At 42.1% G+C, this 16,073-nt stretch overlaps 3 protein-coding genes across 9 annotated transcripts in view; all 3 read right to left on the bottom strand.

The window, feature by feature from the left end:
• LOC110333405 (protocadherin alpha-4) overlaps positions 1-16,073 on the bottom strand; it is a 229,917-nt gene that overhangs the window by 169,365 nt on the left and 44,479 nt on the right. The window contains exon 1 of one of the 7 annotated variants that reach the window (XM_029546758.1): positions 12,254-14,780. The exons of 5 other annotated variants lie outside the window; for them this stretch is intronic. In XM_029546758.1, coding sequence (XP_029402618.1) covers positions 12,254-14,635 — 2,382 coding nt within the window. In that variant the 5' untranslated portion in view covers positions 14,636-14,780. Of the gene's footprint in view, positions 1-5,887; positions 8,285-12,253; positions 14,781-16,073 lie in introns of those variants that run through there. One more of the 7 variants, XM_029546763.1, reaches the window with a different exon arrangement.
• Positions 690-3,180, bottom strand: LOC110333406 (protocadherin alpha-7-like). Its single transcript, XM_029546765.1, has one exon. The coding sequence runs from the start codon at positions 3,088-3,090 to the stop codon at positions 697-699; it is 2,394 nt and encodes a 797-aa protein (XP_029402625.1). The 5' UTR covers positions 3,091-3,180; the 3' UTR covers positions 690-696.
• Positions 15,840-16,073, bottom strand: part of LOC115065521 (protocadherin alpha-6-like) — a 6,258-nt gene continuing 6,024 nt past the window's right edge. The window contains exon 2 of the mRNA XM_029547176.1: positions 15,840-15,955. Within this exon, the coding sequence (XP_029403036.1) occupies positions 15,840-15,955 (116 nt within the window). The remainder of the gene's footprint in view (positions 15,956-16,073) is intronic.

Here is a 16,073-nt window from a genome sequence, read left to right as displayed (position 1 = left end):
TCTGCCTCTGCCTCTGCCTCTGCCTCTGCCTCTGCCTCTGCCTCTGCCTCTGCCTCTGCCTCTGCCTCTGCCTCTGCCTCTGCCTCTGCCTCTGCGCTTGGATTAAAGATGTGAACCACCATGCCCAGCCTAGAATTAGGTTTCTAAGTAGAGATGTTTTGTTTGTTGTTTCTTTGGTTTTTTTTAATGATCCCCTGGTTATTATGTGTCTCCATTCAGTGGACAGCTGAATATGAAATTTTGTAATCATGTTCACTGAATACTACCAAGCCATTGTAGAGGTTTTTTTGTTTGTTTGTTTCATTTTGCAGTTACTGAATTTTGTTTGGTTGGTTGTTTTTTGTTTGTTTTGGTTGGTTGCTTTGGATTTTATTGTGGCTTGGGGTGATGGTTGTTGTTTGGTTTTGGTTTTGGTTTTCACAAGGAATAGCTTTCAAGTGTTATGGAAGCTCATCCATCATTAGCAATTTGATTATATACATTATAGTGTTTAAATAAAAATACTTCAACAGTTAACTGACACTTCAAAATATGTAGTGATTTGTTCTCATTGAAGTATGGAAATAGAAATATAGTCCAAATTTAAATATCTGCAATTTTTAAAATAGTGGTATAATTCTAGGCATTTCTACAGTACTTAAATATACCAAGGATTTTTTTTAATCTTCCAGAAATAGCAATATAAATAAACGCAGTTCAACAACTCACCTTCGCAGAGGAGTCCAAAGAAACAGACGGTTCTGCAGATCCAGGACATGGAGGTAGACCAGGGCTGAAGGCCATGAGGTCGGTCTTCGGTGGGCCCTCTCCAGAGCACACCCTCTGTCTTCTCTGCTGTGAATAAGACCAGGTCCCCACCGCGCTGGAGCACACCAGCATGGGCTTCCCAGGCCCACAAGCGCCCCCAGTGGGTGTCGCTGAGCAGCGCAGCGCTGTGTACAGCAGCAGCGTGAGCACCAACAGGCTGGATACTGCACAAATGGAGATGATCAGGTACACATTGACATCCACTAAAGATGGCTCTGTCACACTAACACCCACAGAGGAGCGGGACGAGGTCTTTGGAGCCTGGCCACTTTCCACTAGAGATACCAGCACGGTGACTGTAGCAGTCAGCTGAGGCTCACCATGGTCCTTTACCAGCACCAGCAAACGTTGTCTAGTCCCATCTGTTTCGTCCAAAGACCTTGTGGTGCTGATCTCACCAGTGTATAATCCTACACGAAATGGGCTGCGCATGCTGCCTGACCATGAGAGCAGCTCATAAGACAGCCAAGCATTGTAACCAGAATCTGCATCTACAGCGCGCACCTTTGCCACCACATAACCAGGATCCACAGACCTAGGCAACAACTGATTGAACACTCCATCTGAACCACCCGTCCCAGATCCAAGCAACATCGGCACATTGTCGTTCTCATCCAGCACAAACACCTGCAGAGTCACATTGCTGCCCAGGGTAGGCACACCAGAATCCCTCGCGGTCACCTGGAACTGCAGCAGCTCCAGCTCCTCATGGTCCAGAGGCTGCAGCGCGAACACCTTGCCGCTCTCCGCATGCACAGACACATAGCTCGACAGCAAGCGCTCGCCCACCCTCTGCTCCACCAGCGAGTAAGACACCAATGCATTCTCCTGTGCATCCACATCCACCGCCGATACTGTGAAGATGTGCGCACCAGGCGGATTGTTCTCCTTCACAAACACCGTGTATTCGGACTGCGCAAATGCAGGAGCATTGTCGTTGATGTCAGCCACCTCCACGGACACGCTGGCCGTGGCCCGCAGCGAGGGAAAGCCCCCATCCCGGGCAGTCACAATCACGTCGTAGTAAGAGATGGTCTCTCGGTCCAGAGCACTGTCCAGCACGAGAGAATAGTAGTTCTTGAATGTGGACACCAGCTTGAAGGGGACATGATTAGTCAAGGAGCAGGTCACCTGCCCATTGACACCTGAGTCTAGATCAGTCACACTGATCAGGGCAATAATTTTCCCCAGCTGTGCATCTTCTTTAACAGGGAGCCAGAGTGTTTTGACATTGAGGTGTGGCGCATTGTCATTAGCATCTACAACTTCCACGAGAACTGTACAGTGACCAATCAGTGGTGGGAGGCCCTTATCACGTGCCTCTAATGGAATCTTGTAGGCTTTACTCTCCTCGAAATCAATAATTCCTATAACTGTAATCTCTCCACTCACAGCGTCCATGTGAAACTTGGATTTTATATCTGAAGAAAGATCACTAGAAAATGAGTACATAACGTCCCCATTCACGCCTTCGTCCAAATCTGAGGCATTGACTTTGATTACCAATGTTCCATTTGGAACGTTTTCTGGTAATTTCACAGTATAGAGAGATCTGTCAAAAACTGGAGCATTGTCATTGACATCCAGCACGGTGATGAGTAATTGAACGGTGCCGGTCAGCTCCGGTTTGCCTCCGTCGGTGGCCGTGAGCAATAAGCGCATCTCTGCGGCTTCTTCTCTGTCTAAAGGTTTCCGCAAAACGAGCCCAAGAGGTTTCACCTGCTCGTGGTTGGGCGGTACATCCAGAGAGAAATGTTCATTGGTGCTCAGTCTGTAAGCCAGCAAAGCATTGGAACCGACATCTGCATCTGACGCGCCCTCTAGTGGAAACCGCGAGTCAAGTCGACTGGACTCCGGAATAAACAGAGCCTTTTGTGTCGCTGGAAACATGGGAGGGTTGTCATTAATGTCCCTCACCTCTACCTCCACGTGGAAAACCTGCAGCGGCCTGTCCACGATCACCTCCAGATGGATGCTACACTCCGCGCTCCGCCCGCATAGCTCCTCCCGGTCGATTCGAGAATTCACAAACAAAATGCCATTCTGCAGATTTACCTCCAGAAGGTCCCCAAAACCCTTTGAATCCAATTGAAAAAAACCAGGAACCATCTCCGGCAGCTGCAGCTCAAGATCTTGTGCGATTCGGCCGACGAAGGTGCCGTGTTTGGCCTCCTCAGAGACGGAGTAGTGGAGCTGTCCGCTCCCCACCTCCCAAACTGTGATGAGCAGAAGTGAAAGCACTAGAAGCTGATCCTCTGGGACTGCACCGCCTAAACACAGCATTTCAGGAGCTTGGTATTTCCAATTCGCTTAAATTGCCTCCAAATGATGAGATGACCACTGATTCTCTCAATTCCACCCTCCGGTATTCACCATTGCTCATCAGACTAAACAAGAATGGAGCGTCTTTTCTCCCGGAAAAAGGGTGGCTATACCAGTCTTTTAATCAGAACGAATAAGGCAGCCGAGAGCGACATCAGGCGGCCCAAAGAGTAAGTACATATTCGGTAAATAGACATTGAACCACTGAACCTTTTCTTATTCTCTGAATTTTATCATTGTTGAAATAGAAAACTACCTTTATTTTTCTAGAGGCATTATTAGAGGACTAGCCTCTGAAACTATGGAATGCCATTATTACAGTTCTCTTGTGTCTTGGAAAACTGTCCACAAAATTTTAAAGTAATGATAAAAAGGGACTGGCAATTTAAAATGGTCAATTACATAATCACAAATGTTAAATTCGAAAAGCATTTTCGTTCTGTAACTCAGGATCATCCCCATTCCTAAATGCTTGATCCTGATGTAATAGACTGCTCTGTGGGTCATGATGAATAGGAAAGCTAGGCACCCAGAAATTTACTGATGAAAATAAACTTTTTTATGCTTGATGAAAGATATCGGCAAATATATGCAGATGAAGTAGTTTTCTTAAGTAATTTCATGAACTGTAAATGTATAATGTATTTCTAAAATAGAATTTAGTTGAACAACCTTTGTGGGGAGAAAATAGAATATATTTCTTTTTATTAATATTTACATAGCCTGTTCCCACCATCATGTTTTATTCCTATAAAATGGTTGTTTTCAAGTATTGACATATATGTGAATAGCAATCTCTTCTTTATCTCCTGTACATCATTTATTGTATCATTCCATGGTACATTTCAACTTCAGTATTGTTCATTCAGGATTTAGGAAGAGTTGTATTTTATATTTATGCTTACCATTATTTTCTGCCTAGGTTCTAATTAAGATCAACTCTCTTTTGAGTTCTAGTCTCTCGTTCAAACATGATTGATTGATTGATTGAATCTATTATTAGTCCTTTAGGGGGTCTAAAAGTAAAATGATGGACACTATTGATAATGATTAAAATGATTAGGTGCCAAATACAGTGTTAGATGATATGAAGGACTTTAACTGCTGTTTATATTTTGTAAAAACAGCTAAAATTTAGGAAGAAGATATGATCAAGTCACATCTGAGAGCCAAGTAGATGTCAATATAATAGTAAATGTAAACTCATTTCCAAAAAGAGGAGGCTGCACAGTGCTCAAATAGTGTGGCATACAGGAAGTCAAAAGTCCTTAGAAGCTGAGAGCTAAAAATCATTTTATGTAGAGCATTTTGATAGACAAATAAGATGATAGGTATAGACAGGAATTATGAAAAATATAAAGCCAACCACAAAAACCCTTGCTTTCTGGTTCATTTCAGTTGGGAAAAAACATACAATCTACTTATAAATGATTATGCAATGTCATTATATTGCTAACATGCTCTAAGAATCCGAGTTCCAGAAAACTCTAATTCACTTCCATTAAATCTAAGCATTCTCTTCTAAGAAATGTGCTTAATATCAATAAGTATTAATGCCAGAGCAAATAAAACAGAAACAAGAAACAAAGGGAGAAAAAAGAAGTTCTAGAATTTAAATGTTGAAAGACAAGGAAAGTATCTCAGGGTTTTAACAGATTTACTTCCAAAAAGAAGAATGTTTCTGTGTGAACTAATACGTCCTTATCATTACGAGTATTTTTATAACTTATACATCTCTCTACAACAATATAATCATGACATACAGTGTTCTTGGTCTTTATTATTTTGTTAAACCATATTAAATGTAAACTTAATGTAAATTTTTGGAGAGAGAGGTGCTAGATTTTAAACTTGGGTCCATGGACATGCCATGAAACATTTTTTTTGTAAAGTACATCAACTCATACACAAAAGATCAACACGATTTTACTGTGTCACTGATTCAAATTCAGCAGATGTTTATCAGAATAAGAACAGTTATTGAGCAGCCAAGGATGTTCAGAAAATTATTAAATTACTGAAAATAGTGTAAAACTTCCATACTAGTTAAATAAATAAATAAATAAGACTTGAAATGGCGAAACTTGCCAGATCTCAGCACCCAGGAGACTGAAACAGGATTGTGAGGCTTATGTAAAACTGAAATACATGCAAGACACCCTGCTCCAAAAAAAAAAATAGAAGGAAATTATTCTGTATTTTATGACTAAAAGATTTAAAACAGTGATAAATGTTACATCTTGAAACTAACAGAAATAAAATGAAAAAATAAGATGATAAACTAAACTCATGAAAATGATTATTGTAACATAATCAGAAGATATACCTTTCTAATAATACCACAGAATATATTGAAAGCTCGGAGAATAATCATAAAATTTAGATGCTTGGAGGAATGCATTCCCATGATTGTCATCAAAGTTCTGTTCTAGAAGGCTTTAATCATACAAAGGCTAAAAGCATCATACAAAGGCAAATATGAAATTGCTTTTGACAACTTGGAACAACAAAGATTGTGGTGTACGAATAACCAGTATGTGACATGTCCCTTGAACTCAAGAGTATCAGGCCAACCTGAATATGTAGAATCTTAGTTGATAAATAAATAAATGTACGACAACACAAAGGTAGTAAACCAAGTAAAAATTATAACTAAAATAATGTTGAATTTCGACAATAGCATGTGCAAATGTGAAATACCATGAAAGGAGTTACAAATTACTTCAAATTAAATATTTCTAAATATAAAAGGACTTACTTGAAAGCCATGATCGACATTTGAATCTTGCCCTTCCCCAATGACCTCTGATACTGGACGCGGTGGAAGACTAGGACTGAATGCCATAAGGTCGGTCTTGGGTGGGCCTTCTCCAGAGCACACCCGTTGCCGCCTTTGCTGTGAGTATGACCAGCTCCCCACTGCGCTGGAACATATCAGCATGGGCTTCCCCGGAGCACAGGCTCCATCAGTGGGCTTCGCGGAGCAGCGCAGCGCTGTGTACAGCAGTAATGTGAGCACCAACAGGCTGGACACCGCGCAAATGGCAATGATCAGGTACACGTTGACATCTACCAGAGACGCCTCTGAGACTGAAGCACGACTAGAAGCCTGAGAAGAGGCCTTTGGTGCCTGGCTACTCTCAACCAGGGAGAGGAGAATGGTAGCTGTAGAAGTCAGAGCTGGTTCACCATGGTCTTTCACCAATACCAACAGGCGCTGTCTGGGTGGATCGGACTCATCAAGAGCACGTGTTGTACTGATCTCACCCGTATACAGCCCAACACGAAATGGACTGCGAGGGCCCACTGAGGGTTGCAATTCGTAGGACAACCATGCATTGTAACCAGAATCTGAGTCCACCGCCCGTACTTTTGCAACCACCTGACCCACGCTCACAGACCTATGTATGAGATCAGTTGTCGCACTTCCCAAGCCTTGAGTACCAGCCAAAAGAATGGAAGGAGCATTATCATTCTCATCGAGTACAAACACCTGCAGAGTCACATTGCTGCCCAAGGCAGGCACACCAGCATCCCGCGCGCTCACCTGGAACTGCAGCAGCTCCAGCTCCTCATGGTCCAGAGGCTGCAGCGCGAACACCTTGCCACTCTCCGCGTGCACAGACACATAGCTTGACAGCAAGCGCTCGCCCACCCTCCGCTCCACCAGCGAGTAGGACACCAGAGCGTTCTCCTGCACGTCCGCATCCATCGCCGACACCGTGAAGACGTGCGCACCAGGCGGGTTGTTCTCCCTCACAAACACCGTGTATTCAGGCTGCGCGAATGCAGGAGCATTGTCATTCACGTCAGCCACCTCCACAGACACACTGGCCGTGGTCCACAAAGAAGGAGAACCCCCGTCCCGCGCTGTCACCACCACCCAATAGTCAGCTGTGGTCTCTCGGTCCAGGGCGCTGTCCAGCACAAGCGAATAATAGTTCTTGAAAGTGGACACCAACTTGAAGGGGACATGAGGATTCAGGGAGCAGGTCACCTGCCCGTTGGATCCAGAGTCCAGATCCGAAACGCTAATTAGAGCAATGACAGTACCCAGTGCAGCGTCCTCTCGAACAGGCAGGGATAAGGAAGTCAATGTGATCTGAGGCACATTGTCGTTCTCATCCAATACCTTCACTAAAACAGTGCAATGGCCCACCATCGGAGGGTGTCCTTTGTCCGTCGCATCAACATGGATTTTGTAGACATCTACTTGCTCAAAGTCCAAATTCCCTTGAATTATGATTTCTCCTGTATCTGCATCTATGCTAAACTGCTCAAGAGTCCTGGGCGGCACCAGTCTATTAAAGGAGTACGAGATTGCTGAATTCGTCCCTTCATCCCTGTCAGAAGCATTCAGTCTAATAACTGTAGTTCCGTTGTCTGAGTTTTCCAAGATTCTCACTTCATACTCAGGGTGCTGGAAAGTAGGAGCGTTATCATTCACATCCAGCACAGTGACCAGCAGCTGAACAGAGCCTGTGAGCTCAGGTTTGCCTCCATCCGTGGCTGTCAGCAGTAACTTATGCTCAGGAGTATCCTCTCTGTCCAAGGATTTTCTTAAAGCTAGCTCAACCTTTTTACTTTCTTCGTTCTTTGAACTCACAATTAGTGTGAAGTAATCATTAGAGTCGAGCCTATAGGTTACAACTGAATTGGCTCCAATATCTGCATCGAATGCGCCCTCTAGCAGAAACCTAGAGTCTAGCATTCTGGATTCTGAAATATGCAGCTTTTGTTCTTTTACCCGGAATACAGGCGGATTGTCGTTAATGTCCCTCACCTCCACCTCCACGTGGAAAACCTGCAGCGGCCTGTCCACGATCACCTCCAGGTGGATGCTACACTCCGCGCTCTGCCCGCACAGCTCCTCCCGGTCGATTCGAGAATTCACAAACAAAAAGCCATTCTGCAGATTTACCTCCAGAAGGTCCCCGCGGTCCTTGGACGCCACTCTGAACAGGCGGGGCACCAGCTCCACCAGCTCCAGCCCCAGGTCCTGCGCGATGCGGCCCACGAAGGTGCCGTGTTTGGCCTCCTCTGAGACAGAGTAACGGAGCTGGCCGCTCCCAGCTTCCCAGATTGAGAACAGGAAAAGCAAAGGCAGCAGACGCCGGGAATCCGGACCTCCTCGCCGAGAAAACACCATGTCAAGTACTCCTTTTGTTTCTTTGAGAAAATCTGGCCTTGATATAAAGATCAACTCTTGGGCATCTGGTATCCTTTAATCCAATTGAGCGGCCAGTTGAGCAGCAACTGCCATTGTTCAGTTTTTAAGAGATACACTGCTATGAGAAAGTCTTGGGATCTGAGCGAGGCAGACCTTGATAGACAGCGACATCATGTGGTTCCAAAAGGTAATGAGTCCAAAGATTTAACGACTTGGGCAATAATTGGGTTCTTTCATCATATAAATATTTTCTTTTCCTTTTTTATTATTTAATAGTAGATTCTTAGTGTTACAAGTGCGTGTACGTTTATCTTCTCTCTGCTTCATAGAGATTCCGTTTCAGTGAGAGATCTCTTTATAAGTAAAAATGTTTCTTCCCGATAATTTAAATACTGATCTACCAGTGATATCCTAATATTACTCTACGTTCTGACCTGATAATGACATGCATATCACAAGTATAAGCTTCCCTTCACACTTGCCTGTGAAAGAATTTGTTTATTGGCAGCTGGTTATTGAAATATATTATTCTATATAAACATATAATTCTAATTTTTCTTGTTTATATGTGTTCTTGCGAATTCTTGTTAAATCATTCAGTGAACATAAAAAATTTATTAAATATTTTGCTTACAAAATCTTGGAAAATGAAAACACATTTTTCCAACAATCAATATATGTGTAATGTATCAAAAGAGCCTCTCACAACATTTTCCTTTATAGATTCTTCAGCCATTGTAAATTCAAATAGTATTTCAACTTCTGGTCTTTGTTGGATTTGGATCTTGTTCTGCTCCAAAATATGAGCATAATTCCAAAATTATTACTTTATCCTCTTCATACTTTTTGCTCTTTCCTTAATGAGATTCTTCTTTATCTCATTGTCTTTACACTAGTTTATCTTTTGAAGCATGTTTAAACCTATAACTACAAACATAGTGATGGTGGTGCATTCCTTCCATTCTAGCAACAGGGAGGCAGAGGCAGGAGGATTGCTGTGAATTTAAGGCCAACCTACTCTATGAAATCCAGGACAGTCATAGCCATATAGAGAAACCCTGTCTCAAAAATTCCAAAATAAATTTCAATACTTACCACCAAATCTAAATATTTGAACATCACAATTTCTACACTATTGACCATTCTCCAAACTTACTTAGACATATTCCCAAACTTATTTTTATTATTAGCTTTCTGTTGCATACAATATTTAGTTTTCCTAGACCCTTCCCATTTTATATATCACAAATGTTCTACTTATGACTATGACTTCTACTGGAGTGTGTCAAGGCCTCTAGCACACTTGCTTTCTATGGAACAAGTATGAAGACCTCAGACTCACATCAGGTCTTCTTCATGTTGTCCCTGACCACTTTACACTGTGAATCATAATTTACAGAAATACACCACATCTTCCTAAAAACCTTCTGTTCAAGAACTTTTACTTCATTTTTTACCCATGAAAATACTACCCTCAAAGTTAACCACAGAGGTAAATTCTCCAAAAACTCGTTGTATTTTTTTAAACTTGATTCAATAAGATGAATCCAGTATATTAATTGGAATTCCTCTAGTGGCTTTATCACTAAACTGCTGACTATTTCAAAGAAATCTGTTGTTCTTTCATAGATTCCTATCCTTGCAATCTGTGGAGTACCTACAAAGTTACATCACATTGAAAGTTTTAGTGGTTATAATTTTATGTAAATGTAATTCTAACTGAATAGTTTGAAATTCTAGAATTAAATAAAGCATAACCTATGACTTTTTACTTGCGTTCTTAAAAATCTGAATGTTTGGAGATATGATAAACATGTAATTATGTAATATTAATTGCTTCTTAGCACTTGGAATAAGAATGTGTCATAAGCTACAGATGATGTTAAGTGTACTGAAAATGCACAGACAAGAAGATAAAACAGAATAGAGAAATAATAGAGTTTTCTATGAGACTATAAAATTTATCCTCATTTTACTAACAAAAGACTATATAAATAACATTAAAGACATTATTAAAGTGGACTTACAGAATCTCTGTGAATTTTACAAACTATAAATATATCCCATAGCCAGCAAAGAAAAGCTTGAAAGAGTTTATGATCTCCCAACAAAAAAATTATGGTAGTTCATGAATGTAGATGTTGTGGTAAGGAGGTTATCCTGTCAACTTTTGTGGTGTCCACAAAATGAATGGATTTTATTTTTTATTAATATGCTAGGAAGGCTTTAAATGGTATATCCATGTAAAATAAAACAAAATTTTTTAAATCAATAAGAGTATAAAATTATTATCACTATAAAAATTACAAATGTTTTCCAAATGGTCTACTCCTTAAATAGGAGCAGAATTTGGTGTGCTTGTGGTAGGCTCAATGGTTACATCTCCTATGAGACCTGCTCATGAGTTGAGCACATTTGCTTTTATTTATACTGAAAAAAGAAAGAGCAAAATATTCTAAAAATCATCTCATAGCATATATTAGAATTTAGCCAACTTTGAAAGTTGACATTCATTGGTAACTAAACAAATACTTGAAATTTTAAAAATAACACAAGTTGCTGAGCAGTGGTGGTGCACACCTTTAATCCCAGCACTTCAGAGGCAGAGGCAGGTAGATTTCTGAGTTCGAGGCCAGTCTGGTCTACAGAGTGAGTTCCAGGACAGCCAGGGCTATACAGAGAAACCCTATCTCAAAAAAAATAAAATAAAAATAACACAAGTTTTGTGATCTGCCTTGTGCACCGTGGATGTGCACGATGAGCGACTTAACTAATAAGTCTTGATTTAAATCTGAGCAATGAAGTGAGATGCAGATACTGGACATGATGAAGAAACAAAAGATGATGTATGCCTTGCAAGAGAAGTGTAAATATGCAGGAAAGAAGGTTTTTAAGTGTCATTATTTTTCTAAAACAGAAAGGCACATTGCATATGTATTCATAGTTATGGAATACAAAACAGAAGCCAAACCCTCCCAGAATTCAAGAAGTAAATACTTCAGTGTAAGAACTGGGAATAACTTTCACTATACACTAGAGTCAATTGTTCTGCATTTTGAATGTAAATATAATCCCTATATAAACAAGGAGCCAAACAAAAGAACTACGTAAGTCCTGATAGAATATATATATAATAGTTTTTTACGAGATAGGGTTTCATTGTGTAGCCTGGCTGTCCTGGAACTCACTCTGTAGATCAGGCTGGCCTCGAACTCAGAAATCCACCTTTCTCTGCCTCCCGAGTGCTGGGATTAAAGGCATGCGCCACTACCCCCAGCTAGAACTATATTTTTAAATAATATTAATTATCACAAACATGGCAAGTACAATCCTACAAATGAGGTTTAAAAAAGAGAGAAAGAGAGTGCTACACAAATATGGTTGGAGAATATAAATTCTTGCAATAAGAAACTGAAATAATTCAACTTGTAAAGATATTAAGCCAATAATGTTGAAACCCATGCTGTGGTAGAATGTGCACAATACAAAGAAGTACTAGGTCTGCATATATATTTAAATTTTCTGTAAAATTTATAAAGGATTTTTATAAAGGTTTACTGCAGGATTTATAAAGGCGGATGGATAAGCTCTGGAACTCGTTAGGAGTGCTTGCCTAGCATGCTATGGGAACCAGCATCTATTTTAAGAAGTGTAGGCATTGAAAAATACCCTGGATATGCAAACACTTAATTTTGGAAATCCGGTCGGTAAAGAATGTAAAGACATTATTCATCTTAGCAAAATTTTATCACTATTACTAACCAACATAAATTACCAAATTTATGAAAAAGAAAACCAAACTGGCCTGAAACTCCCTGTGTAAGGCAGATTGGACTCAAAGCTAAATACCTTTCTGCCTCAACCTCACTGGTGTTGCAATTAATAGGTTACATCATGGAAAATAGCTAAACTATTTTTTGCACGCCTGAAGAGAAAAATATTTAAGAGACTCACGTTGTCTGTAGAGCTGGGACCCTGAGGTAGGCTGGGGCTGAAGGCCATGAGATCAGTCTTAGGGGGGCCTTCTCCAGAGCACACCCTCTGTCGCCTCTGCTGCGAGTATGACCAGCTCCCCACCGCGCTGGAGCACACCAGCATGGGCTTCCCCGGAACACAGGCTCCATTGGTGGGCGTCGCTGAACAGCGCAGTGCGGTGTACAGCAACAGCGTGAGCACCAACAGGCTGGACACCGCGCAGATGGCGATGATCAGGTACACGTTGACATCCACCAGCCTCTGATCCACGCTGGAGGCTCCAGCTGACACCTTAGATGAGACCTTCTGAGTTTGGCCGCTGTCTACCAGAGAAAGCAACACCGTGGCTGTGGCGGTCAGAGAAGGTTCTCCGTGATCCTTCACCAACACTAACAAGCTCTGCCGCAATGCATCTGTCTCCTCCAGAGCACGTGTCGTGCTGATTTCTCCTGAATACAGGCCTACACGGAAAGGACTACGAACTCCACCCACAGCTGGCTGCAGTTCATAAGACAACCATGCATTGTAGCCAGAGTCCTCATCTACGGCCCGGACTTTCGCCACCACCTGGCCAGGCACCAAAGCCCGAGATACTATCTCATTCATTGTGCCACCAGCCCTGTTAGCCAAAGGCCCCAGCAGCGTAGGCGCATTGTCGTTCTCATCCAGCACAAACACTTGCAGAGTCACATTGCTGCCCAAGGCAGGCACACCAGCATCCCGCGCGCTCACCTGGAACTGAAGCAGCTCCAGCTCCTCATGGTCCAGAGGCTGCAGCGCGAATACCTTGCCACTCTCCGCATGCACAGACACATAGCTCGACAGCAAGCGCTCGCCCACCCTCCGCTCCACCAGCGAGTAGGACACCAGCGCGTTCTCTGCTGCGTCCCTATCCACTGCCGACACGGTGAAGATGTGCGCGCCAGGAGGGTTGTTCTCCTTCACGAACACCGTGTATTCAGGCTGCGGGAACACTGGAGCATTGTCGTTTACGTCAGCAACCTCCACGGACACGCTGGCCGTGGCCCATAGGGAGGGCGAGCCCCCGTCTCGGGCAGTCACAACCAAGTCGTAGTTAGAGATGGTCTCTCGGTCCAGGGCGCTGTCCAGCACGAGCGAATAGTAATTCTTGAAGGTGGACACCAGCTTGAAGGGGATGTGAGGAGTCAGGGAGCAGGTCACCTGCCCGTTGGCGCCAGAATCACGGTCAAATACGCTAATTAAAGTGACAACTCTTCCAGGTTGACTGTCCTCAGATACCGGGAGAGACAAGGAACTAACAGTCAGTTGTGGAGCGTTGTCATTAGCATCTACAACTTCCACAAGAACGGTACAGTGACCAATCAGTGGTGGGAGGCCCTTATCACGTGCCTCTAATGGAATCTTGTAAGCTTTACTCTCTTCGAAATCAATAATTCCTATAACTGTAATCTCTCCACTCAAAGCGTCCATGTGAAACTTGGATTTTATATCTGAAGAAACATCACTAGAAAATGAGTACATAACGTCCCCATTCACGCCTTCGTCCAAATCTGAGGCATTGACTTTGATTACCAATGATCCTTTTGGAACGTTTTCTGGTAATTTCACAGTATAGAGAGATCTGTCAAAAACTGGAGCATTGTCATTGACATCCAGCACGGTGATGAGTAATTGAACGGTGCCGGTCAGCTCCGGTTTGCCTCCGTCGGTGGCCGTGAGCAATAAGCGCATCTCTGCGGCTTCTTCTCTGTCTAAAGGTTTCCGCAAAACGAGTCCAAGAGGTTTCACCTGCTCGTGGTTGGGGGGTACATCCAGAGAGAAATGTTCATTGGTGCTCAGTCTGTAAGTCAGCAGAGCATTGGAACCGACATCTGCATCTGACGCGCCCTCTAGTGGAAACCGCGAGTCAAGCAGTCTGGACTCCGGAATAAACAGAGCCTTTTGTGTCGCTGGAAACATGGGAGGGTTGTCATTAATGTCCCTCACCTCTACCTCTACGTGGAAAACCTGCAGCGGCCTGTCCACGATCACTTCCAGGTGGATGCTACACTCCGCGCTCTGCTCGCACAGCTCCTCCCGGTCGATCCGAGAATTCACAAACAAAATGCCATTCTGCAGATTTACCTCCAGAAGGTCCCTAGGGTCCTTGGAGGCCACCCTGAACAGGCGGGGCACCAGCTCCGACAGTTCCAGCCCCAGGTCCTGCGCGATGCGCCCCACGAAGGTGCCGTGTTTGGCCTCCTCGGAGACTGAGTAGTGGAGCTGGCCGCTCCCTGCCTCCAAGGCTGCCACAATTATCAGGAGCAGGAGTAACTGTTGACTCTTCCAGTTGTATCCTCTCAGGCTTACCATTTCAAATTGCTGACGTTTTATTCTCATTCGCGACAGTTATCTCAAATTCTGGAGGCTTTTTATTCCTTCATTTCAGTACCGAGATGCTGGCCATTGTGGAGCAACCGAAGAGTGAAGCCCAATGGAATCTTTCTAATGGAAAATGAATGGCCTCGCTTTGTGATCATTTAGTGGCTAAGAGCGACATCATGTGGCCCGAAGTAGTAAGTAGAATTTGCAAAATTTACAGTTATGCATTGAAAAGTATATTTTAAATTGAAATTTTGTTCTTGTCAACATGTAGAGCAGCGTTTCTCGTGCTTCTTCATGGTATTCTTGAGTGGTTCACAGCTTTTAAATATTTAATTTTGACCATAATTTTCGCTTTGAGTATTAGAAAAATCTTTTTTTCTACACTGTTTTAGTATACAAATAAACCTAAAAGGATCTCTTTAATTTAAGACAAACCTAGCAAATAATTTTAATGTCAAGAAGACAAAGTGATGAACAAATTTCATATACTTTTATTGGATAGAGATATAGAAAGTCTGGGAATCTTTGAGACAAGATTGTGTATTAAAGTAGCTTCTTAAGAAACAAGTATTATAAATTTCTCTTTATAAGAATTATATGTTCCGTTGTAGGAGTTCAAAATATTCATGTTTATTTTCTCTTTCCACCCAAAACCTTGATTTTATGATTACATGTTTGTTTTCAGTCTTCAATATCATTTAGGTTATTTCTTTCTTCATACTATAAACCCATTTCATAAGCTAAATATTGGCGCTGACCCATCTACATTTTCCACAATCCTTTAAATCTTTGAATACTTTATCTTTTGAGAGTTAGTTTAGCAAGTGTAGTTTTAAATGTTTCAACCCAGTGTTGCTAGATGTCAGTAAAATAATTATGTATGAATTTAATGCCTCACAATTTTGATATTTGCCCACATCAGTTTCTTAATGATTGGCACTCTGCTTGACGACTGCAAACCTTTGGTTATACTGCCTTCGTGACTCACTTGGTCGGTGTGGTTGACTTTATGAACACCTTCATTATCATTGCCTCAAATGTTCAGTACTTTTTAAATGACTTTAGAGAAGAGTAAAAAAAATTCTAATACTTACTCAAGATATTCTCTTTATAATACTTTTTCTTGTCTCATCTCATACTCTCTCCTGTATGAAACATACCCTGTAGTCCACGTAGGTTACACCCTGCTTTCAGATTCACTTGAAATTTTGATGCACATTCATTTACTTAAAGTTATTTCTTTCCCAAAATACTGATTATTGTCAATATTCTCCCAAAGGAACTTCTCCATTATGTAACCACCAAACTTGCCATTAATCTGGACATTTCCTTCAACTAAAGGGATAGGTGGACAGTTAAGTTCAGCCACATTAATTACTTACCTTTTGTGACACATGAAACTGTGTTCTCTGACTGTCAATATATATATATATATATATATATATATATATAT

The sequence above is a fragment of the Mus pahari genome, chromosome 15, assembly GCF_900095145.1.
Source record: "Mus pahari chromosome 15, PAHARI_EIJ_v1.1, whole genome shotgun sequence".
NCBI lineage: Eukaryota > Metazoa > Chordata > Mammalia > Rodentia > Muridae > Mus > Mus pahari.
The sequence above is the reverse complement of the archived record's forward strand: the minus strand, read 5'-3'. Positions and strand labels throughout refer to the sequence as shown.